Source organism: Rhopilema esculentum, chromosome 19 (genome assembly GCF_057945365.1).
Source record: "Rhopilema esculentum isolate cy_ngs chromosome 19, ASM5794536v1, whole genome shotgun sequence".
NCBI classification, from domain to species: domain Eukaryota; kingdom Metazoa; phylum Cnidaria; class Scyphozoa; order Rhizostomeae; family Rhizostomatidae; genus Rhopilema; species Rhopilema esculentum.
The window spans coordinates 6750398-6773954 of NC_142833.1; the positions used below are offsets into that span (position 1 = coordinate 6750398).

Genomic DNA, 23557 nt, shown 5'->3' on the forward strand with positions numbered 1-23557 from the left:
TTGCCTTGTACCCTGGTAGAAAAAACTCATACCTTTCCTACAGATAAACCCTAGTTTTATCACTCCTCTTGGAAGTATATTTGAAATCCTATCCCAAATTCTGCGGTCAAACTAAAAGCCTTTTCACATCTCCGATTCTACCTTTGGATTTGACCTGCCTAGGTAATAATGTTCACATTAAACAATATCAAAGCCTTATATCTTCCGAACATTAGGACCTCACACTTAAGTGGACCAAGGTTACAAATATTCGTTAGGAGAATCAATAATACAATATCAATGGAAACTATATAGGCATATGAAAATCAAAACATGTTTTTATTCTATAACTAAACCTGATATCAATGATACAGTAATTTCCAATATACATGCAAAGTTATAATCAATGTTCAAAATTAAAAAGAATGTCTTCAGTAGAGCCTCGTCATTGTGTCTGGCTTCTTATGGGGATTCTTCTTGCAATCTGATTGCCTTGAGAAACAACGTTTCATCTGTTGATTGGGACAGAAACCTCACAAGAATCCTTGATAACTACTGACCTTGTTAGGCCCAGAATTCTTCGCAATGACGTTACGATTCAACACTTTGGGAACGCTTCTTGTCTCTTAGGCCTTCGATCTCAGCCTCAAGCAGTGCACATGCTCTTTCGATCTCGTAGTTTTTACTGACTAAACCAATCCAACTGCAACGTGAAGGTAATTTTGAAAAAAACATGGTAACTTAAATGAAGCCAAAAAATAACTACAGGGACATAATGGTATCGATCGAACCATATTGTTCTGTTTGATGGCAGAAAAACACCATCTTCGAGAAGAATTTTCAACATGTGTTTCTCTCATTACATAGTTGTCCTGCTCCTGTTTCATTTTTTCTTAATCTTAAATTCCTTTAAAAAAGACTAAATTTAGTGGCCTGACTATGGTTGAATTCTCAATCAACTATAAACCTTCTAGACAAAAATCATTCAGGATAAGAAGATCAACTGGCATTTACTCTCTGATTACCTCATTGCATTTCTTCCGATAATGATATAGCGTTTGTCAGCAAACCGGCCCATATTACTTATCGAAACACTTGTACAACGGATAATAAATTACTATGCCTGTGCCAGTTTTACTGTACCGTACAGCGATATCTTCATAAATTAATGCTAGATTACAAGGACTCTCTCAGATTTTTACTGTACAGAATGAAATGCTCTTCAAATTTCAACAGTATACAGTGGCGTAACCGACAAAGGTTGGGGTTAGAGCAACCAAAGAGGCCCCCAAAGATTTCCAATAGACAGGCCTTTTGGCACTATTTGATGTGAAAAGGGTTTTAAAAGTTAACATTCCCCCGTTAACAGGTTGCATGATGCCTCTTTTCTTCTAACTTGTTAAAAACTACCGCTTTATCTTAAATCATGATGTTTTCCTTTGAATGAAGTGGGAGTAATCCAGACCTTGGATTTGAGGCAAAGGATGTGGTGGTGCAAACGTCATGAGTGGAATACATGCTGTGCAAACGTTGATAAAGAATATGGCTGATAGTCCTGTTCCATTTGTTAATTGCGGCAACTATATCTGGTCATTAGTGACTCTGTGGTGGCAGTACCCGAGAATGATGACTTCTTGGAGACACTGAAGAGTGTTTTCAAAATTTTCGGTTCAACATATTCGGTTTATTATTATTTGGGAACGAACTCTACGGGCAATCGGCACAACATCTCGTGAACTGCAATCCCCAAAAATTGACTTAACTATTGCATCTCGATTGATTTGTTGCTCTATTTCAGAGCTCGTTGTGCTACGCGAGTCCTGGGACTCTGTTAAGCAAACTGCGTCTGCTTTAGCTAGTGCTTGGCACACAGTAGTTGATTTCAAGCCAAAAACTAGAAGTAGAAGGTCCGTTATTGGAGCATTTGAGGCCAATATTTTCAATCCGCCAGAACAAACATGCAAAATCAATGTGTTTCTTAAAACTGTCGTTACTGCTTTGATGCAGCTTTAAGAAAGGTTTTGTGGCCAAGATCTGGTTACTCCAACGTTCGTTATTTTATTTCCAAACCCTCTAGCAAGTGCCACCAACGAAGACATCTCCAAACCATCAAACAACTTACTGAGCCTGTATCCTAAAGATTTTACAGAGGACTTGGAATCAGAGCTACGGGCATTTGCTATCGAGTTTCGCGTGGAAATAAAAGAGATATGGACAGCTGTAGACTTGGTTGATTTGATGTTGGAAAGTCTCAAGTCAACTCTTTATTTTCACAAGTATACAAAGCTCTTTTTCTTTTCACCACAATTCCTGTCACTGTAGCTACCGCTGAGAGATCATTTTCGAAGCTCAAATTTGATTGTCTTGAAAAAACTTCAATGTGAAAGGACCAAGCAAAATATTCATAAGGGCCCCAAACTGTTCCGTTACGCAAATGACAGTATATATTCTTATTTCTTTTGAAAGGCCAGAAAGACAATTTATATTTAAAGACAACTCACTAACAGCTATTAACATAAAAAAGAAATAACCTGGATTCGAGTTGCTGCAATTGATCGCCTGCCTGGATCTGATAACAAAAAAAAGACAAAATGTAGAATTCAAATTGCAATTTCACAGCCAAACTGATTTTAACAAAAAGGCATGATAAATATCGCAGCATTATTTGGCAGAAACAAGAACACTCATTTAAAGAGAAAATTCGTTTTTTCTAGGCAGCAGAGCACGGTGTTGAGGGTCAGTTTGCTTACCCCATGTAGTCTGTTAACATTTCTAAATATAAGTGTCACGAGATTGTCATTAACAAGCCATAAAAAGGCCTAAACGGCAGTTCACACCTTCCAAACGAGATCACACTAAATGTGGTTCAAGTCTGAGTTAAGTAAAATGATTTCAAATGATACAATGTAACAAAGGATCTGCCAAATTTAAAAACAACCAATATGGTCTTCTAATTACAATAAGAAATATGAAAATACAATAAATTGCTTGAAAATAAAAACTTGCAAAAATGAACCGAAATGGCTGAAAAGGTGACATGCATGCTAGTTCTAGCATCGACACATTCCAGCTTTATGCTATCAATTAAAAAGTCAGCCGTAATTCATAACTGTGGGCCGTGTGTCTTACCGCCATTATCAGGTTTGAGATATTATAAGGTCAAGTTGCAAATCCGCGACGGTAAAGAAGTAGCAAAGGTTGAATTAGTTTTAATTTCTTAAGTTGTAAAATCTTGTTCAGTTATGCTGAGTTGAAGAATGCTGTTACAAATGGTGTTATATCGAGCTGAAGAATGAAATTCGATCTTTCTATAAAGTTCAAATTAGATCTAGTTTGTTCAAAATATATTTTTTATTTCATATTTCATAAGATTCTAAGTTCTGTTCTATTACACCATTGATGAAATGGACGATCTATGAACATGACTGATTCACTACTGAATACATGTGCCACGTTTTAAATTTGCATAAAGGGTACTGAATAGCAGTCCTGCCACATAAGCGTGGTTAAATGGGTTTGCAAAAGTTTGCCTCACCTGCACAGATTTCCGCTCCCAGTTTATGTCTTGAATATTCTTTCTGCAATGAAAATGGCACAAAAGATAAGAAACTAAGGACTGATACCATTTAGATGCACCAAGAAAGCATACAAGAATTTCTTATATTTACAATCGCGTCTTTTACAAGCGTGTGCTTGGTGAACAATTAGCAATAAAAAACACACCAAGGCATAAAATATAAATGCAATGATATCAAAGAGTTTGGTAACGTCTTATTGATCACATGATGATTTCAACAGACCGTAGAGTGTTTAGCTGACGTTGCTGGTCATCTAACATTTGCTGCAAAACTTCATTGTATGTTCTCCAAGCGTCTGCTCCAAACCTTGATAAAAGATCCAAATTTGTGATCCTAAATGGAAGAAAGTTGTTTCGGTTGCAGGTTAAATTGTGGAAACTCTTTTTCGGGAGCAAGATCACACTTTTTGATAGCTTCATGGTGTTTCTAGATTAAAAACGCTGTTTAAAAGATGACGACAGAGAAAGAGGCAGATGACAATATGAAATGTGACAGAGGCAGCTATTATGAGTTAGGGTAGCAAGTTATATAAACTTGCAGGAAGATAAAGTTATATAAAGAAGCTGATATCGCTGTTAAGAAAACATCTTGTCATAAAATCAAGATACATTTTTGGTAAAAAACACTTTTACTAAGAATCTGTTGCACAGAAAGGGTCAACTTCTGATGAAAGCCCTATATTCTAAAATACAAAGAAAAATCGAAAAAATCAAATAAACGGCCAAACTCTCTTTTATATCGTTTAGAAGGTTCAATTATCAGTAGCCAGAGTTGGTACATATTTTGATATCATCTGCAATTGTGTATTAATTCTTCTCAAAAAAGCAAATCTCTTCTTGTCGGCAAGTCGTATAATCAGAATTCTTGACTACGGTTTAATTAAAGAACGCTGTTTAACAAGCAACAGTGGAAATAGTCAAAACAAACGAAAATCTTTTATCTTTTAGGAACTAAATAATAGACCAGGTGATACATTGGTATCAATAATATCTCATTAAAGCGGCGCCAGAAAAGAAAATACAAATAGCATTTCTTATAAAACTTCTGTATCATTCTCTCGAGTAACACGCATAGCAAGCCTTTGTACAGGGAGCCTGTTGTTTCAAATTACGTCAAAATATTCGAGATTTATTTTGAAAGGCTCTTTCGAGCATGCGAATGGAATAAATACAGCAAAGAAATTCATTGCCAATAATTATGAGCTAGTTTTTTCATAATCGGATGAGTAAAAGGTGTCGAATGTGTAGTCTGTTATTCACGCTAGAAGCTGCATGATACATGACATAGAAAGTTAAGATACATGTGACAACATGCAACAAATTCCTCTTCAGTAGTTTGGACTCATCTAAATAATCACAATTCATTCATAAATTTCATTTCATCTTAAGTCCATCTTTCTTATTTTCACTTTTGTCTTGTATTTAGTGACAAAAAGCTCAAACCTTCAAAGTACTTTGTCGTGTGAGTCACCAGTTTAGAGTAACAGAGGGCTCTGTGTTGGGTTTATGATTAAGAAAACGTTGTGAATAAGTCTTACGTTGCTGATTAGATACGTAACAATAGGCCTCTAGCATAGTCCAGCAAAGGGAAATCCAAATGGCCATCGTAATGCGTCGGAACATATATATATTGAAAAAGGCAGAGTTGGGGCACACGGCCTAAAAGCTCAAGTTTTAGTTATTCATTTTTGTCCAAAAACACAAAAACTAACACACAAGAATTGTTCGAAAATACAGAGTTGCTTCCAGTTGCTACCAGAGAGGTGTACATAATCTGTTTATTAGCAGAAGAATTTCGGGAAAACTATTTGTCCACTTTTTGTAGGTGCTTTTAATTTGCTCTTTATTGGATGTTTCACTGTGATGCAGTCGAAGGGAAACTGAATTGTATACGAAGACTCTTAGGCATTCCCAAAGACCAGTTTTGTGAATAATCACATGGCAAATGTATCCATTGACCAAGATTTAACAGCATCTAAGAAAACCAGCTTTCATGCTACTTAAAGCAACACTTCTGTGGTCAACGTTAAATGGATTTTTCTATTCTAAGTTACCAAAGCCATAACCACAAATCTTACACCACATCGCTGATGTCGATACTTTAATGGTTTTCTTATTATAAATTCATCATACCTAGTTGCTTGGTGTTCAAGTTGAGCCATTGAGTTCTTGAGACATTCATTCCAAGCAGAGACATCTGCCTTCTGATTGGCCGATGGTTGCGGTAATTCATACCTATACGATCGCGATCAGAGACAGATGATGAGACATATGCAGCTTAGATTCTGTTTCGCGTCTACTGATTGGCTGGTTTTATCCATCCATTATCTATTCAGTTAGAACTAGCTAATCAAAGTATCATGTGATGACAGATATGTAAAGTGACTAAATATGCCTTTCTCACTAAACTTCTTCGAGATGAAACGAAAAACCATTATTCTGATACGTTATGTAAAAATACCTTTCACAAAACAGTCCCCGCAGGATAAAATGTCAGATACCGTAAATCCTCGAATTAGCCACCTGGGGGTTTATTTATTTGAGATATTTTTGGGTGGGGCTTATTCGAAGGGGAGCTTATACGAGTAGGGAGGTTATAAAACTATTTTAGACATTAAGAAGATATTACTCATTGCTAACAATGGGCCTTTGCGAGCGTGGCGACGATCCAAACAATGGCAGTAAACTTTTACGGATTAACCAAAATTGATTTCAGACTGTCTAAAAATGCATTATGGGATGCTTGCGTAGCGCAATGGCTCATTGCTAGCAATGAGTCTTTGAAAGACTTCGTTTATTTTAATAGGAATTTTAATATGAGCATTTAATCAATTATCACCAAAAGCCTGAATTTCAGTGGTAATTCAATAAAACGCCAAAGGCAACCACAGATGGCAAAAATCATCAAATTGAAGGGTCCAATTCGAGAATTTACGGTAGCAGTGGGGGCTTATTCGAAAGGGGAGGGGGGCAATTCGAGGATTTACGATAATGTCTTAAATCAACGGATCGTAGGTCATCATCCGACTTTAAGTACCTATAGTAGTGCAAAATGAAAAGCAATTTAATAAGAAAGGTAGTGTTTATGTCTTCTTGTGAAATCTTGAAGCAAGGCAAGAGGGTATGAATGGTGGCACTGGTCGATTTACTCTAGACTTAGATAATGCTTTCCTCAATCTTACCCGCTAACATACAATGCCAAATGCTCCGACTTTGTGTAAAATACATTTATGGAGTTCAACGTTGCGCAGGTAGGGTATAGATTACACCAAATATATGATTTGACTGTAGAGACATGAACATAAACAATTGCAAACAAAATAAAGGCAAAGCATGTACCTTTTCATGCTCAGATGCTCTAAAGGCTGTTTGTTACCGATTCGCTCAAATTCTTTTTTCATCATTGCTGTCTAAAGACATAAGTTATATGCAAAAAAATATTTAATAACAAAAGGCTTGGGAGCAGGAAGTAAGTACAATTAGGGCTTTGAGCAAATTGAATACTTCAGTAGCAGTAGGAGAAAATAATGTGATAGGAAACCTTTAAAATTTCTAAAATTTAGCCACAACATAAAGAGCAGATTGTATTCAGCTAAACAAAGGAAAAAGTAAACGAAGAGCATGACAAAATTTAAAAAAAAGTAGAATTTGTTATTTTGTTACCTCGAATGAAGTGTACCTTGGCTCAGGTAGGTACTCTAAGTAGTTTTTTGTTGGTCTGTATCTTCTTGTTTCTTCTTCAATCAATGAGTTTACCTGTTGGTTATGAAACCAGATGTCATCCAAGAGGACGTAACACATCTAAAAGTATTATTTACTGTAAATCTGAAGCCGCATCGATACGATGAAGCTTAGCACAGGCATAGCATGGGTATGTGCTAAGATTTTGGATATGACATGGATATGAGTGAAAGATTTGTCCACACTACAGAGAGAGAATTGACAGTATTAACAGAAACTTGGCCCCGAGGGGCAATTCACTCTTGCAAATTGGGAACGAGATTTTCCCTTAAACAAAAGAATTTCTGGGGATTTTCAGCTGAAACAATAGGATTTTTAGAAAAGGTGTAAGAGATTTTCTTTGAGTGATTTGCCCCTCGCTTGGTCCGAGCCTGGTCGAGAAACACATCCACGACAGAGACCATTTTTCCTGAATGAAGCAAGTAAAAAACAAACTTTATTTTCATAAACCCTATGCCTTCTTACCAACATAAATACGCTATCAACTTCCCCGTTTCGCATTTTTAATCTGATAAGTTCAAAAGGCCTGGCCTAAACTTCGGTCAACAAAGCACTCAACTTGTTGGAGGTAAGCCTAGGTTTTCCGCAACCGCAGTAACCAGCGCCGGGCCTATATTACAGTTAACTTGGGTAACAGCAAACTTTCGAAAAAGCTCTCCTAAAAAGCTGCCAGAGTACGAAAAAGCAGCCAATTTCTTGAATATTCTTTTCGTTGTTTTAAGCCTAACACCTATATGTTGTTCAGTACGTTTTAATCTAAAAGCTTCTTTGTCAAATTAATCCTTCATTCAGTTTAGGCCCCCTCAGGGAGATGAAGTTTTGGATAAACAAAACTCTAATAAGACCTACATTCGAATGTACTTCTATCCGATTTTCAATAGCGGTTCAATATAGACACGAAAAGATTTGAAAAACAACGGAGGATTTTGAAATGCATGTTTTTTGATAATGCATTTATGTGAACTGTGGGCAGGGCCTCATTTGTGTTACTTTGAAAACAGAACGATGACTGGCTATTAAGAATAATGAATGTGCTTAATTATCGAATCAACATCAAACTCTATCAAGGAGTCGGTGGAAGGTGGCGAATTCAACTTATTTATATCACATTAGAAAGAAAAGAATTGTTGCATAAAGAAACGCGAGGTTCTTAAAGTTGTTGTAAAAACTTAACCAGGTGTTATTAATTCTGCAGGTTGTGTCAACTAGTGTGCAAATTAAGCAAATCTTGTAAGAAGGAAATAAAAATGATAATAAAAAGTGAGAAAAAATGAATGTCTGATTGCGTTGATCAGTAGTCCTGGAAGATGAGGGTCATTGTCAATTACGATGTTAAGATAAGGTACTTATATCTTCCTTTATCTCAATAGTTTCTTTTTCCTTCATTTTGAGTCAGTGTTCATTGTCACTTTTGCCTCACATAATGATATTTCATCTCAACAAAACAACCTAGCAACATGCTCGCAATAAAAAGTTTTGTGATTCTTAAATTCCTTGAAAGGAACACATTAAATTAAATTTAAAGTCAATTTTCTTGACGTATAATGTACTGGGAGAAAAATTATTCAAAAGAGCTGCTACACCTTATTAAAATATGTCAACTATAAACATCAATTTCTAACGTCAATTGTACAAGAAAAAGTACAATATCTCTTTTTGGTATGCGCCAAGATGGAATGTTGAATAACGTGATGTGCAGGAGTTGGAGCTTTAAACAGGATATATTGGAATTAAATTGAGATTTAAAAGGTTTATAGCTTCAACACGAAGCAATTTTTTGCAGTATGTAAATCTATTATGTATTACGTATTACATATTACGTATAACGTGTTATGTATTAGGTATTATGCATTAGGTATTATGTATTTTGTATTATGTATTAGGTATTATGTATTAGGTATTATGTATCATGTATTACGTATTACAGACTATGTTATTTACTCTGAAATAGATTTCATTCAGAAAAGTGGGAAAAACTTGTCAGGTTAAATGACTTTTCGCCAAATTCAACATAACATAGTCAGTAAAAATACTCTGAAAGCAATGTTTGACCCCTCCTCACAGGCAATATGCAATCCATCATGCAAAGAAAACAAATAAGGCTTATGTGCTAATAATCCTAGTAACTGGCCACCACTGTGCTAAAGAGAACAGCAATAAGAAAGCGAGGCTAAGATTAGAGGAACAGGACCCAGCAGCAATAAGAAAGCGAGCCTAAGATTAGAGGAACAGGACCCAGCATGAATCTAATGAGACAGCCTTTGCAGAAAAGTTAAGCAACATGTCTTTGAGCAAACTGTGCTTAAAGAGCATTTGCTATTTGTCTGTTGTAAAATTAAAGTATTAAAGTAGGCATTGGGGGCACTCTAAATCAGAAAAAAGAAAGCTTTGGTTAAGAAAAGAAAAAACCTATCATTTAACATTTCTATGACTTATATTTCGTTAACATAGTTCATATGAGAAGAAGAAAATGAAAAAAGAAAAAAAATGAAGAATCATTTCCTTTGTAAGATCACATACAAATTGTACTAGCAAGCTTGACAACCTGATGAACTTAGGGGTGGATTAAATTTAGAGAGTATTGGAACTTGTGCACAAAATAGAAGGCTTCAATGACTTTGTCACATTGCGAGAAAAGACAAGGATTATGATGATGATATTCTCAGCAACTGCAAGAGCAAGCAGTGGGAAACATAAGCAGTCAGAAACATAAGCAGTCAGAAAAGTCCTTCAAATAATATCAGTTGTAGGGTTATGGAAACCTTGCAGATTGCTTTAGCATTTCGTAAATAAATATGTTTGGTTATTGACTTGAAGCTCATTTGCAAGCTGGACTTACTCAAAACAAATGCCCCATTTGCTGCTAGGCATCCTTTTTCTTTTTTAAAGCTTGCCTCTTGAGGCATGGTTCCTGCTTGAATTTGCCCACCCCATCCCCTATCTACAGCTACAGGGTTGCTGCATGTGCAATCACAGTGCTTTAAACCAATTGCCATAGATAATTTCTATTGGATCTGGATTATGATACAAAACTACTATCTAAAATAGTACTAAATGGTTAGGATATAGATCACAACAGATGCGTACACACCCCATTTTTCAGGATCATAAACCTGACAAGAAATACTTTCCTGTTATCTTTGCTCTATGTAAACAAGGTTTATAATATTCATTTATTGCTTTCCTAGAATGGTTTGCAATAAAAATACAGGGGGTTGGCACTGATTCTACAAAACAAATGCTCATAAATCCATGAGCCATAAGGAGGGGTTTGTTGTTCTTCTTATTCCAGGTTGGAATCCATGTAACTGAAGCCAGAGATATTTGACATGGACATACTGGTCAGAGATATCATAATTTCAGTTACATACTGGTATAAATTAAAGAAATAATAATGTGCAGGTAGGATTTTCCACAAAGATTTTAGAGGGTGCATGGCTGATTGTGTGCCTCAAGATATACTTTTTATCAAGATGAGCGATTCATTACTTTCGTCTAAAATCACATGAGAGGGGTAATATTAGTAATATTAATGTGATAGCTTTTCAGTTCAATTTTAAACACAAGTGGTACCAAAGAAGTATATAACTCTTGACTTTCAAACGTTATAGACCTCTAGGAGAGAAACTTTATTATTTTGATTCTGAACTATAAATAAATTTAGCTAGACTATTGATACATTTTTAATCTAAAAATTACTACCAATAATAATAATAACAATAACAAATGCGATAACATGAATAATAACAATGGTGACACCAATTCAGATTTTTTATTTTATCATACTCAACCGGTACAAATAGTTTTCCATTGTTTAACATGCATATCATGTTGTATGATTCACTAAATGATGAATGCTGTACTTTAAAACTGGTTCCCGGGGCAACAAGACAGTGTTTCTGATAAAAGTAATCTTAAATGCAAATGGTGAGGTGCCAGATGTCACTACTTAAGCCTGGTACTCACCTGGGGACTATCATGATTACCATGATTATGATTCTCAAGATTAATTATTTCTTGACAGTAGAATGCTCAGCTCAGCTAAATCATGTAATCACTGACACGTTAATTCATGTATCCAAAATAGCTATTCATCGGAATAAAAAACTCCTTGCAATGATGAGCATTGTGTATATCTTGAAAAACGTATACAGAGAAGAGCAAACTTTAAGGTAAGCGATTGAGAGAGAAAGAAGAGAAGGTTCTGGGTCAGAAATAAATTTTCAAAAATAAAACTTTTAGGAATATCATTGATTGGCTCATGAACTATGACTGAATGAACAAGATTTCAAAAGAAAGGTCTGATCATTGGTACCGCATTTGTACCGCCTCGTCAGATCATGATTACGGCAAAAAATATCAAAATTTGATGATATCATTTTGCAAAAATCGTAATGGTTTTATCACTAATAGAGGGCATAACATGATTACATTTGATGTACTCACTGTGGATAAACATAACTACAGTCTTATTGTTATCCTGATAATCCTGATAATCTTTTAGTGAGTACCAGGCTTTCACAGGTGCATGTCAAAATGCGCACCTTGTCTTGCCTGGGTTGGGGGCATCACATAACACAAAAACAGTTGCTGTTGGTTAAAAGGATGATTAAGAGTTTCTATCATGCATACAACTTTTAGGAATGCGAGTTTTTGTTGAGCAGCGTTACCTAATAGTTGTGTTTCTGTGACGACCCTCCGTTGACAAGTAGAACTTCGATGTAGTCTTATTTAACGTGCAGAGAACACGGGGTCAGAGGAGCTTCAGTAAGACGCCTGTTGACTTGAACTGGGGTTATCGTAACTAAATTAAATGAATCTATTTACATACATATATACTAAACTGACTGTTCTAAATATAATTGAATGACGCCAGGAAAAACAATACATAGGTTGGGAGAGGCAAGGTGACGACAGATGATCAAAGGAGAGGAAATGCCATGTGGGAACAGCAGTGTTTTGATGCTGATGATCTTCATGGTGATTAATGATGATGATGTTGTAATTGCCTGCTGGAAAATGTCTTACCTGTTAAGTGGAATGTGTTGAAAAGGCAGAAACAAGTGTATGGCGTAGGATGGAAAATAGGCCTAGGCAGGGTCACTACAAACTTTTTGGCAATGGCATTCAGCTTTAAACCTGTGGTGCATGCTTCATAATTTACTGACCAATATCCAGGATGAGCACAAGGTTTACGTGCATTGGACCCTTGTACATATTGTATTTTTTATTGCTTCTTTCTCAATGCATGCTAACTTGGCAAATATGCTCGCAGGTCGAAGCTGATAAAATACTGTTGCTCACAGCTACATGTAGTTAAAATCATGCATGTTTTCCCACCTGCCAGGCTGATCAGATCGCAATCTCGACTGGTCTCTTTGGCATGTCTATTTTCTGCAAAATTTTGTTCCTAAATGCACGAGATTAGTACCTTATATTGTTTCTATTCTACTTTCTATGGGTCTATACTTACCGAATGTGGGACATTTACTGGATGTGACCTCTCGTATGATTATTTATCAATAAATAAATTATTCAAATTGACTGAATGATATAAGGCCTCTCTGAACCATGCAGGATATCAATCGGGATGACTATTGATATACATTTGAAAAATTATAACAAATATTTAAAAACTTTTACATTACCGTATCTCTTACACCGGGTTCTTCGTAATCTTGGTCAATGTAAGGTAAGGCGTCAGGGCAAACTTCGTGGCTCATATGTGCTGCGGTCGCCATTTTGCCGATCTCAAGCAAGCGATTGATTTCGAGGCAATGTCATGATGGTTGCTCGTTTTTGTGTTTTCACAGCAACAGCAACAAGTCTACAAGCCCAAAGGGCGAAATAGCCTATCGTGGTACCTGTTCTCGTAAATTGATAAGGCGTGTTAAAACTTCAAATTAATAAAAGAAACATATTGTTAAGTGGGTCGATGTGGAGGCAGTGTGACACGTTTTTATCTTTTGCATTGGTCACTGAAATGAAGTGCACGAAAGAGGGACGGCTAAATAGAAAGCTGAATAAATCAAATTCTTTTTGTTTTCTGATGAGGTGAGCTTCTAATTTTTGTGTCTGGCTTTAAAAAGGTCAATTCAATCGTGCGCTTTCAAGTACCATAGTAAAGACAGTTACCATTTTTCGACGTCGATTATGTCTTTGATAAAACACCAACTAAAGTTTCTGGAATCATATTCACAAATATTCACATTTAAATTCAAAGCAGTTGCGATCAAAAAGTTAATGATAAATGATGCATTTGATACAACTATAAAACTTCTTGCTACATGTTAGTTGTTTATATTATACACATTAACTTAAACAGGTTTCAAATTTCAGGTAGGGAGTAAATTCATAATATGAATGTCCTATATTTATTTACAGATAACAGCAAGATATGATAAATAAATAAGAAGATATAAGTACAGAGAAAACAGATGTAAAGATAAGAGATAAACTGCTCATTATTCCAAAGTAATGACTTTATTCAAATATTAAAATCATAATTTATCTTTTTAATCTTTGATATCCCTCCAACCTGAGGTGATGTCAGATGATGTAGTATTGATTGAAAGGCTTGTAAATTTAGGTTGGTGGAAGGTTTATCATTGACTGTTATCCAGTTTTTGATAAACTTTGTGATCAATATATTTTGTTTGGTAATAAAACATTTGTATACAAAATTTACTGTGTGTAGAAATAACTACAAAGGTATTGTTTAAATAAATTTAGTATTGTTATAATAGCAATGTTCATATTTTTTTGTTTTCCAGAAAGCAATAAAATATGAGGTAAAATGTTTGCAGGGAAAAGTGGTGTTCTTAACTTAGCAAATGTTGACCCCAAGACAATAGATACATCAGAATGGAAAAAGCCTCCAGTATCTGATTCAGGCAAGCGCTTATCACATCAGCTGAGCATTGGGGATCTGCACCTGGTCAATCATAAAGAATCACAGGATTCTTCTGTCAAAAACAATGATCCTCCAGAGGTTACCCATAACTACAAAGACCAAGTTTTTCTGAACTTGGGTATTGAAATAAAATTGTATGAGAAAGACAGAACTCACAATCATGGAACGGGAAAAGACATTTTTAGGCCTGCTGTTGTTTTGAGTGCCTGGTTTTTTTGTAGCTTTGTTACAATTATGCTGAATAAATATATTCTTTCCACTTTGGATGCTGATCCCGGACTTCTTGGTGAATTTCAAATTGTCATGACTACAGTGTTTGGTTTCATTGCAATGCATCTTCCATGTAACTTTCTAAAACCGAAAAAGGAAAAACATCCAGAAAATTACAGCAGAATTATTTTTATACGGTCTATGGTGATATTAGGTTTGCTTCGGTAGGTACAATTTTTTCAATGTCCAGGTGTTGTAAAGGTATGATCTGAAGGCCATAGTAGCAAAACTCCTCAACAGACTTCAAAAGTAAACCTATGACAAAGTAGATAAAATGAGAATAGGAGCACAAAATGCACCATGACAAAGCTTTTTATAGCTAATATTTTGTTCTGTTATGCAGGGCTTGTTCAGAACTATTAAATTGAAGAACCAATTTATTTATGCAGTTTAATTAAATCACCAAGCAGAACTTGTGCTGAATCAATGGAGATTCGGATAAACAAAAGCCTAACAAAAGCCTAAGAGGACATATGGTTTGATATAGATACTGCTGCACTATTTTACTCCAAAGCCACCACTTTTTAATTCTCCTTCAATAATGCCATTACCCATGAGCTAGAAATGAAACTGCTGGATTGCAAATAGATCAACTTGATTTGATTCATCAGAAGCAGGATCAGTGGAGTAATAGACTAGAGTTACCCTAAGTTTGAAAACTAAGGGCCCCTAACCTCCAGGGTTTCCAGCGAAAAATGATGTTTAATGTTATTCTACTGCCAAGCTGGTATTTTGGATGTGATAATTGAGTTCAAAGGGCTCAGAGCCTGCATGATATCTCAGTCTAATTGAATGGGATGTCTATTGACAAGCATGTCTCCACTATACCACTGTGCAGAATGTTTAAATCCAAGTCACAATCAAAAATTGCAACTGACATCCAAGTGCTTAGGTAAAAATTGATTCTAAATTCAGGCTTATCTCATGCATCAGGCTTATCTCAAGCTTAATTTATGTTCCAAATTTCTAAACGTAAAATTTGATTTGATGTGAGTTAAACATGCCATATAACTTATCCCTAAGAGAATGGAGGTAAAAGATAGAAGGCTAAATTGATATGTGTCTATGTATGTAACAAAGATGTCATAGAACCAATCCTTTAAAAGTCTTTTTAAATGCATATTTCTTTATTTTTTATTGTGGACATTCACATCATTTCCATATTTCATCTGCTGAAAGGTCTTTTTGTAAATTTTTAAGTAATTATTTTTGACTAAAACAATACTAACAAATAATCAATTGTTCTTATTGTAGGTTTGGATCCGTTGTATCCTCAGTTGTTGCAATGAAAAATGTTGCAATTTCATTCTCAGAAACAATTAAATCATCTGCACCATTATTTACTGTTATTACAGCTTACTTTATACTTGGTGAGTTACTTTTTAGAATATGTCATTTACTTGTTTTGTATTACACAAAGATAAGCATTTGTTACTACCTAGCTTCTGGTTTTAGTTTTGAGAATACCAAGTAGTGATGAAGTGTCCTCACCCATCCTCTCAATGTGATCACACATTTTGATTCCTACGCCTGGAATCACAGAGAGCTGGTGATGCACTTAACACAAATATGACTAATTAGTGTCTACTGGGAAATTAGTTTGATACCAAGCACATGCTCACTTTTTATCTATCCTGATTGCCTTTACCCTCTTTACTCATTCATTACATACAATCTTGAAATGAGGTTACGATGACTTCTAAGATATTTAGAATAAGGAGTCTTTGCTCCCAATTGCAAATTGCATTTTGCTTGCTCTTAATGCTAAGAAAATTACTAAAATTTTATTTTTCTTCAAGCCACAAGGTTCAGCAAAATAGTTTTTCGTTTTCAAACTTCAATAATAGATAGATTAGTTGGAATCCATGTTAAGAGCCAATGCTTTCCTGCTTTCAACACAATGCATATTCATATTTTTGAAATGAGTTTCTCCTCACAAGTTAAACTGTGTTTGCTTTTTTCCTATACAGGGGAGTATTCTGGGATATATGTCAGTTTATCACTGATTCCTATTATGTTTGGCTTGGGCATTTGTACATCAAACGAGATTAGTTTTGTACCAATTGGGTTCTTCTCAGCTTTGCTAAACAATGTTTTTGATTGGTAAGTTATAATCAAGCTTTTTCTGATGGCATATATACAAATTGTTGTTAACAAGAGAGTTATTTGGGCAGCTACCAACTTTAAATTTTGATAGCTGTAGTGCTTCCAGCTTGTGATTATTTTTCTTAGCTTAACCATGCATTCCTCACCCAACATAAAATATATCTGTATAATTTCAGCAATGCTTCCATTTAATAACCAATATTAAACTGCTTTTGCTAGAAATGAAATGAATGTAAATTTTTGGTTTAATATTTGAAGTGCAGAAATATAAAATACTCCGTGGAAGTAATTGTGAAGGCTTTTCAATTGGATTTTTAACAAATCAGAATCTTTTTATTTTATTTCAGTATACAAAACGTTTATTCAAAGAAACTTCTTACTGGGGACCAAAATTACAGGTCAGTCTGACTGCTTCATAAGATTTGAGTTTTCTTATTTCTTTTTGAATGGGTTCTTCATCCAGCCTTTCTTTTCCTTTATCTTTGTGTGAAAGTCCTTCAAATACTCCTTCAGCCTTATATTTTCAGCTTCAAGAACCTCTGCCTTCTGTCTGAAATCTTTTAATTCGTGAATTGTTGCATCTAAAGTCTTCTCCTTCTCATGGAATTTTTTGCAAGTGACACAACCGTTACTCATGATTTCGGTAACTTTGTCTTCCATGCCATCCAATTTTGATAGACTCTTTGTTGCTTCATAACTTGATTCTTCAAACATCACTTTTAAAGAGTCCAACTTTCCTAGCAAGCTAATGGTAAAGCCTTTTCTTGTCTGAAATAGAATAGTTATTTTGTTTAAAAGACCTGGCTGATTTAAATGGTCAAAGGAACATATATGTTTTTCATACTGTGCCTTTGAAAACAAACAGGCTTTAGCAGGTGCATGTCAAAATGCGCACCTTGTCTTGCCCAGGTTGGCGGCATCACATAACATAAAAACAGTTGCTGTTGGTGAAAAGGATGAATAATAGTTTCTATCATGCATACAACTTTTTGGCAATGGCATTCAGAGTTGATTGAGTAGGTACAGGAACATGTTATGTGGCATTCTGTTAATAGTAATGGTCTTTTTTCTGCATTTATCTGATGTTTGCTTTTCATCATGTGCTAATAGTAGGCTGAGAAGAGTAGCCCTTTATTCTTTTTTGAATAGAATACCTGTCGTGTCAGCCTCTTTCTATCAGTCATAAGCTAGAAATCTTTGAACCTGTTGCAGGGGATATACAAGTTTACCAATCAAATTACCTCTAGTGCTTCGATTTGGATGTCATTTGCTTTTTTCCGTAGTAGAGTTGCTCTAAGATCTTTATTTGCTTCAGATAGTCGAGTACATTTGTATTCAGCCACAGAAAGCCCTTTTGTCAGTGTTTTTACCTTTTCTGCCTCAATTTCGTACTTTTCGCTGCACTTTTTAAGCTGGCCTTCTAACGAAGAAGCTCTTTTCTTCTGCTCACCTAACGCTTGGTTTAAAATGAATGATAGCTTTTCCAGACGCCCAAGGTCTTCGTTTGTTTTTTCGTATTTTTTAATCAATACTTTGGTGGAAACTCTTCTTGTTTCAGCAATAGTTTCCAACTCTTTTTGAAGCTCGTCTTTCAAGGCCTTGTTAAAAATCTAAGAAAGAAGAAGTTTCTTTTATACTATCTGCTGGTTTTTTTGCTATTTCCAGAATAAATTCTTCCATTTGGGGATAAAACGCATGGTTATCTAACATTTGATTATTCATCTCAATTCGGCAATATATACGAGTAATTTAGTACTCGAAAATGAGGACTGCGTTTCAGGAGACTTTCAAAAATTGGGAAAATGGAAAATTTTCGAGCCAAGACTGGAGATTATTTACAAAGAAGTTCCTAAAAATTAAGTTATAGAAATAAAGATCAGAAAATTTATCTCATGCAACCAAATAAATGCCTCGAAGCAGTAGACGCAAGAGGAATAGTGTGTTTCTGTACCGCAAAAAACTCAACATTACATTGTCTGTCATATATTCTCGAACTGATAAGATATCCTGTAGTATTAATGCATAACGCGTTTAAACACAGGCAAAGTGACTATCAGTCATGCCAGATTTCTGCATGCAAGTATAGGTTTCTTGATAGTTTCGACCTTCTAACATGTCTGTATTTAAACAGAATTCACTATTAATTCTATCATTCTATGGATCTACAGTTGATAACGTTTAGAGCTTAAATTTGTCTCATAATCGCGGCACTGTTCCTGTAATTATTTAGAGTTGATTGCACCGATAAAGCATTATACTATTCCTGTAAATATTTACATAAAATAATCGACCCGTAGTCAGTCACATAATTGGAACCTGAAGCTGGTTTTCTTTAGCGATTATCCGTGCGTCTTTCAGTTGCCGTAGCAAAAATGAGTTCTGTCTTTCTAGCACCTCGTTATCTCGTTGAAGCTGTTTCCTTCGCTCGCACAATGGTACTTCCAGCCTTTGCATAAACTCCAGTGTTTTTGCTAAACTCTCCTCTTCTAAGCGTGCTTTTTGCTCTATGCTAGTTATGCTTTCTTGTACCATAGCTAACTTCAGATAGGGGATACCTGGCTGTTCTCAGCTGCTTTGAAAAACTTCTTATTTCCGGAAGCAACAACATTTACCTAGAATCCATTTTAGCAATTTTTTTGCGATTTGTTTCAGAAACTCTTCAAGCTTTATCTGGAATAGCTGTTCCAACTTTAGTTTCCAAAAGTTGTTTAGCCCTGTCAGGGCTGTTTGCTGGGAGAACGATATTCCAGCTTATAGTTTTCGCTTCACCTCAAGCTGCTAGAAATGCTAATTTCCTCAAGCGTTTCCAAGCGTATGATTTTGAATCATGACATCTGATTTACTTTGTTACGTCAAACGAACAAACCTTTTTAAATTTGAATTGATAACTTTGACACAAAATTCTGATACCATACTTATTTAATGCCATCAATACTTCGGTGGTTTCCGAAGTTTCTCTTGGTCGCATAGGGGGGAAGGGGGGATGGGGGGCAGGGATCGAGTATACTACCAAAAGATATATGAAAGACGATCTGCCACCAAAAGTAATATTAACATGCAAATTTTAAATTATTTACATATGTACATATGTAAATTTTTTTATTTGTCCGTTCGGTCGAGCCTTTTTGTTTGCTAAGATGCTGATACCCCTGCTAAGAAAATATTTGAGAAAATTAATAATAATAGTTTATGTTAGTCAAGGAAATATTTCGAATTTAAGGAAACTCATTAAGGCTCTTTGAATACAAAAGATGCATCACAAGCTAAGGCCACAAACCGTGCTGCCCATTGTTTGTGTTTCGGCGATTTGCTTTCTCAGTCGATCATTCATTTTCCTCAATTCAGTGTTTTTATTTTGCAACTTCTCTGCCTTCTCTTTGTCGTTTTTAATGAGATCTTTCGAAAATTCCAAATACATCCTATAATATCGCCCCAACTGCTCTTTTAGAACCGAATCTGGTATATCAGCCATTTTTACTATAGCAGCATCAATTTTCTTTATTTCGCTGTCAAATGTATTGAGTTGCCTTCAGTCCTTTTATCATCCAATTCTCATTGTTACGCCAAATTGTCCGCCGTAAGTTTGAAGCCTCGTTTTGGTTATGAAGAGTTGCTTGAAGATTTTCTAGGGTGGCTACTTAACTGACGCTACAACAGAAAAAATTGAAGTTGCCAGTTTTTGAATACTTTGGATTATGAGTCTCTGTTGTAGCGTCAGTTAAGTGAGGCAATAGCGAAACAGAGGCTCATGGAGTAAGTCTAGGTGGCTACTTCGGTTCCTTTTTACGGAACCAAAAGTCCTTCGTTTGCTAGTCGGACTGCGTGAATACCAAGAGACTCTGCTTGCGAATGTTTTTGGATGAAACGAACCCAGAGTGCTGTGTAGCTTTATAGCCTTATCACTATAGAATATTGTTACTGATGCCCATCACAAAACGAGATTGGCATTTCTTTTTTCTTTATGCAGTGGTAATGTCCTGAAATAAAAATAACTTCTAGACTATAACATTGCAAACTGACCCGGTTCAGGGTGCGGATTCACTTCAAACATCCCTGTACTCGTTTAAAAGTAATAACAGCCCATTCGCAGTTTTAGATGATAAGAACGTAACCCATTAGTGTTGTTTATATGATTGGTCTAAAAAGCTATTCATTCCAGCAGCATCTCCTGGAATACCGTTACAAGACTGTGTAACCCCCTTGCAAGAAATTTCGATTGAAGCAAATACAGTGGAGCCTACATATAAATGGCATATTAAGGATAAGAGTTACTCTCCGTTTTGGGGGGTAGGGGGTGCATTTAGTTGCGGTTTGGTTGTATATTTCATTATCTTAACTTCTTTTTCAACAGCCCAATGGATCTGCAGTTTTACACTAGCGTTGCTGCAGTTATAGTTCAGCTACCATTTTGGTTGTTCTTCATGGTAAGTAATGATTAACCACTTTTCAAAGTTCTTATTTGTTCATTTCACATAATATTTAGCCAAGGATATTAAAGTTTCACATCTAATATCTAAATCCAGTCCTTAAATCTTTAATCATTTGCGAGATAGCCTCAAGGTAATTGTCTTTGTTTTTTATTTATTCGAATGATGTTAAGCCCATGCATAAATTCGTCCGGCTCTATTTGCGCGCCTACTCTTGGGGCTGTTGGGACCATGGACTTGAGGATCCGGGTCTTTTCCATGCATTGATAATACGGACGTGAGAAGGTGATATTAGAGAAAGATCGTTAAAACCTATGTAGTTATAGCATCTACATCTATGTCTTAAAATAATCAAGGGTCGACACTGGACACTCCAGTTTCTTAATGATACGACCAATTTCAGTAGTATACCTTGTGTTTTCGCAGATTCCTAATCTTGTTAATTTTGAAATTTGGGGTTCTATATGTAATGCTTCAAATTGGGAAAGTCTCTTTTAAATTGAAAACTATTACGGAAGAAAGGATATTTTTCAGTGGGTTATCAACAATCCCTAAAACTTTTGATGATTTTTTATTTTTTTCCGTCAGAGCTTTATGCTAACCAGCAAATTATATTGATGCAAATCAGAAATTTTAGAGTTCTGTATTTTTAAAAATTTACAGAATTTTAAAATTCCAAAATTAAATTCTTCATAACTTGTTTTCTTCGAGTACTAAAGTTGTTTTTATTTTTCCTGAACGTCCAGCACTCATTTCAAGTAGCGAGTTTTGTATAGAAACGATTTTTCTAAAGATGGTAATTGTAGAAAGTATTCAACATTTTGCAGGGAATTATCTAGGAAGTATAAAACAGTGTTATTGTGAAATGAAATGAAGAAATAACCTCTTACATTGAAAAGTCAACTTCCGAAAATAAGAGGATAATAAGGAGAATGAGATGAGTTGCTAATGACACCCTACCGAGGGTTTTGAATTAATATATGAATAAATATTATGATCCATTAGCCCAGCTTTCTTTTTATTGCCACAAAAGATGTTTAATTAAAATCGAAATACTTTTTTCCAGGATTTTGGTGACAGCATTAATGGCGTTGATCGACATTTGGTTGGAGTCCTCTTGCTCAACAGTGTCTTGTTTTACTTTCAAAGTTTCACAGCCTACTTTCTTATGTCACTGATTTCACCAATTACGTTCAGGTACAATAATAAACATTACATTTATTTGTGTTTTAGTTCTTTAAATTATCCAAACTTCCTCTGCTTGCTAGATAGAACATTCATTATTGCATGAAAACTACGCTGGTGCTAATTAACGGAGGAGAAATATACATGATAACGAATTAATGCAAATGACAAACAACGTGCAAGCTTCAATAGATATCATAATTGAAGTGGTTTTGTATAACCCGGAGAGAGAAACCATTGACTTGCGCATTCTTGTTTCTAAAGTTCCGCCACCCTTTCACAAATTTCTATGGTCAATCTGTTTACAATTCTTCAACGAGCTATTAGCTAAGGATAAGAAGCCAAGTTGTAACAGACCTTGCTTGCATGGGTTGGTTAGTTAGGAAAAAACCTTGGTACTTCTTTAATCGTATTTCCTTTCAATATTAACTATTTTCAAATAAGATGCAGGTATTGATATTAATTTATTGATGTTTAACAGGGACACGCCAAAGGGAGTGGGCTAACAGATGTAAAATATATTATATATTGTTGATAAAGAAATGTGTCTATTCTTTGGAATTCTTGGCAGATAATTAATTTGAGTTTCGAAAGGTTTTAAAGAAAATTGAAAATGTAATGATCCACTTCTTTTAGAAAAGTTTCTAAATTTAGCTAAGTGCAAAGACTGGATTCCAAAAAACTTGCTCAAAATTTGTATGGGATTTTGAGATAATCATGATGTTTAGACCAGCTGTTGGTCGCAATACTTACTAATTGTTGCTACCTTTCATTCCAGCGTTGCAAGCACAGCCAAGCGTGCGGTTTTAATATGGTTTTCGGTGTTGGTGTTTGGCAACAGTGTGACAGTCCTGAGCGCTATTGGAACTGTATTTGTAGTCGTTGGCGTATTTCTCTACCACAGGGCCAGGCATAAGGAAGCTGCAGAACGAATGAGACAACTGGCTGAAAAGGAAGTAAAACAACTCTCACAGTAATGCATGCACATTCACGTTTACAATTGTTCTTTATAATTCACAAAAGTAGCAACATACTTAAGTTCTTCTTTGATAATTACTCCTACACGATCCCATTTTGGATTTGATTATGTGTAGTCTCCAATTTCAAGAAAATAATAATTTTTACAGACTTGAGTAATACTTTAGTTAAAGCATATTCAATTTTCGACATCCTGGTAACTTAGTATTTCGTTGAATCCTCTATATTGTCAATTCCCCTTTGTACTGAATGACATCATCATAAAATTATCCATAAAGCTTTAGAGCTGACTTTTGCGCAATTCCTAACACATAACGAGCGACTAACCTCTGAGAGAGACCAAAAAACAGCTACAATATATTGTTTTTCGCTGGTTCTTCC

The 23557-nt window shown here is 35.4% G+C and overlaps 2 protein-coding genes across 2 annotated transcripts; one reads left to right on the forward strand and one right to left on the reverse strand.

Annotated features, from left to right (window-relative positions):
* Nucleotides 1-291: 291 nt before the first annotated feature.
* LOC135687965 (pre-mRNA-splicing factor SPF27) lies at nt 292-13100 on the reverse strand. The gene is made up of 8 exons (XM_065204604.2): nt 12946-13100; nt 7220-7312; nt 6896-6966; nt 5690-5791; nt 3780-3890; nt 3515-3557; nt 2511-2548; nt 292-682 (listed from the first exon to the last, which is right to left on the reverse strand). Exons 1-8 carry the CDS (start codon nt 13036-13038, stop codon nt 571-573), a joined length of 663 nt encoding a protein of 220 aa, XP_065060676.1. The 5' UTR covers nt 13039-13100; the 3' UTR covers nt 292-570.
* Nucleotides 13101-13142: 42 nt separating this feature from the next.
* Nucleotides 13143-23270, forward strand: LOC135687964 (solute carrier family 35 member E2A). Its single transcript, XM_065204603.2, has 8 exons — nt 13143-13351; nt 14071-14644; nt 15735-15850; nt 16451-16583; nt 16934-16984; nt 20938-21010; nt 22080-22210; nt 22977-23270. The coding sequence occupies exons 2-8, from the start codon at nt 14094-14096 to the stop codon at nt 23173-23175; spliced, it is 1254 nt and encodes a 417-aa protein (XP_065060675.2). The 5' UTR covers nt 13143-13351; nt 14071-14093; the 3' UTR covers nt 23176-23270.
* Nucleotides 23271-23557: the final 287 nt, after the last annotated feature.

What these genes read in the sequence shown, in the direction of transcription:
- LOC135687965 (XM_065204604.2), bottom strand. Translation starts at nt 13,038, where the DNA reads ATGGCGACCGCAGCACATATGAGCCACGAAGTTTGCCCTGACGCCTTA. An exon ending in CTTGAACACCAAGCAACTAG is followed by an intron (nt 3,891 to 5,689) that starts GTATGATGAATT and finishes TCTTCCATTTAG; the next exon opens with GATCACAAATTTGGATCTTT. An exon ending in TTGCAGCAACTCGAATCCAG is followed by an intron (nt 683 to 2,510) that starts GTTATTTCTTTT and finishes TTCACGTTGCAG; the next exon opens with TTGGATTGGTTTAGTCAGTA.
- LOC135687964 (XM_065204603.2), top strand. Translation starts at nt 14,094, where the DNA reads ATGTTTGCAGGGAAAAGTGGTGTTCTTAACTTAGCAAATGTTGACCCC. An exon ending in TACAGCTTACTTTATACTTG is followed by an intron (nt 15,851 to 16,450) that starts GTGAGTTACTTT and finishes TTTCCTATACAG; the next exon opens with GGGAGTATTCTGGGATATAT. An exon ending in ATTTCACCAATTACGTTCAG is followed by an intron (nt 22,211 to 22,976) that starts GTACAATAATAA and finishes CTTTCATTCCAG; the next exon opens with CGTTGCAAGCACAGCCAAGC.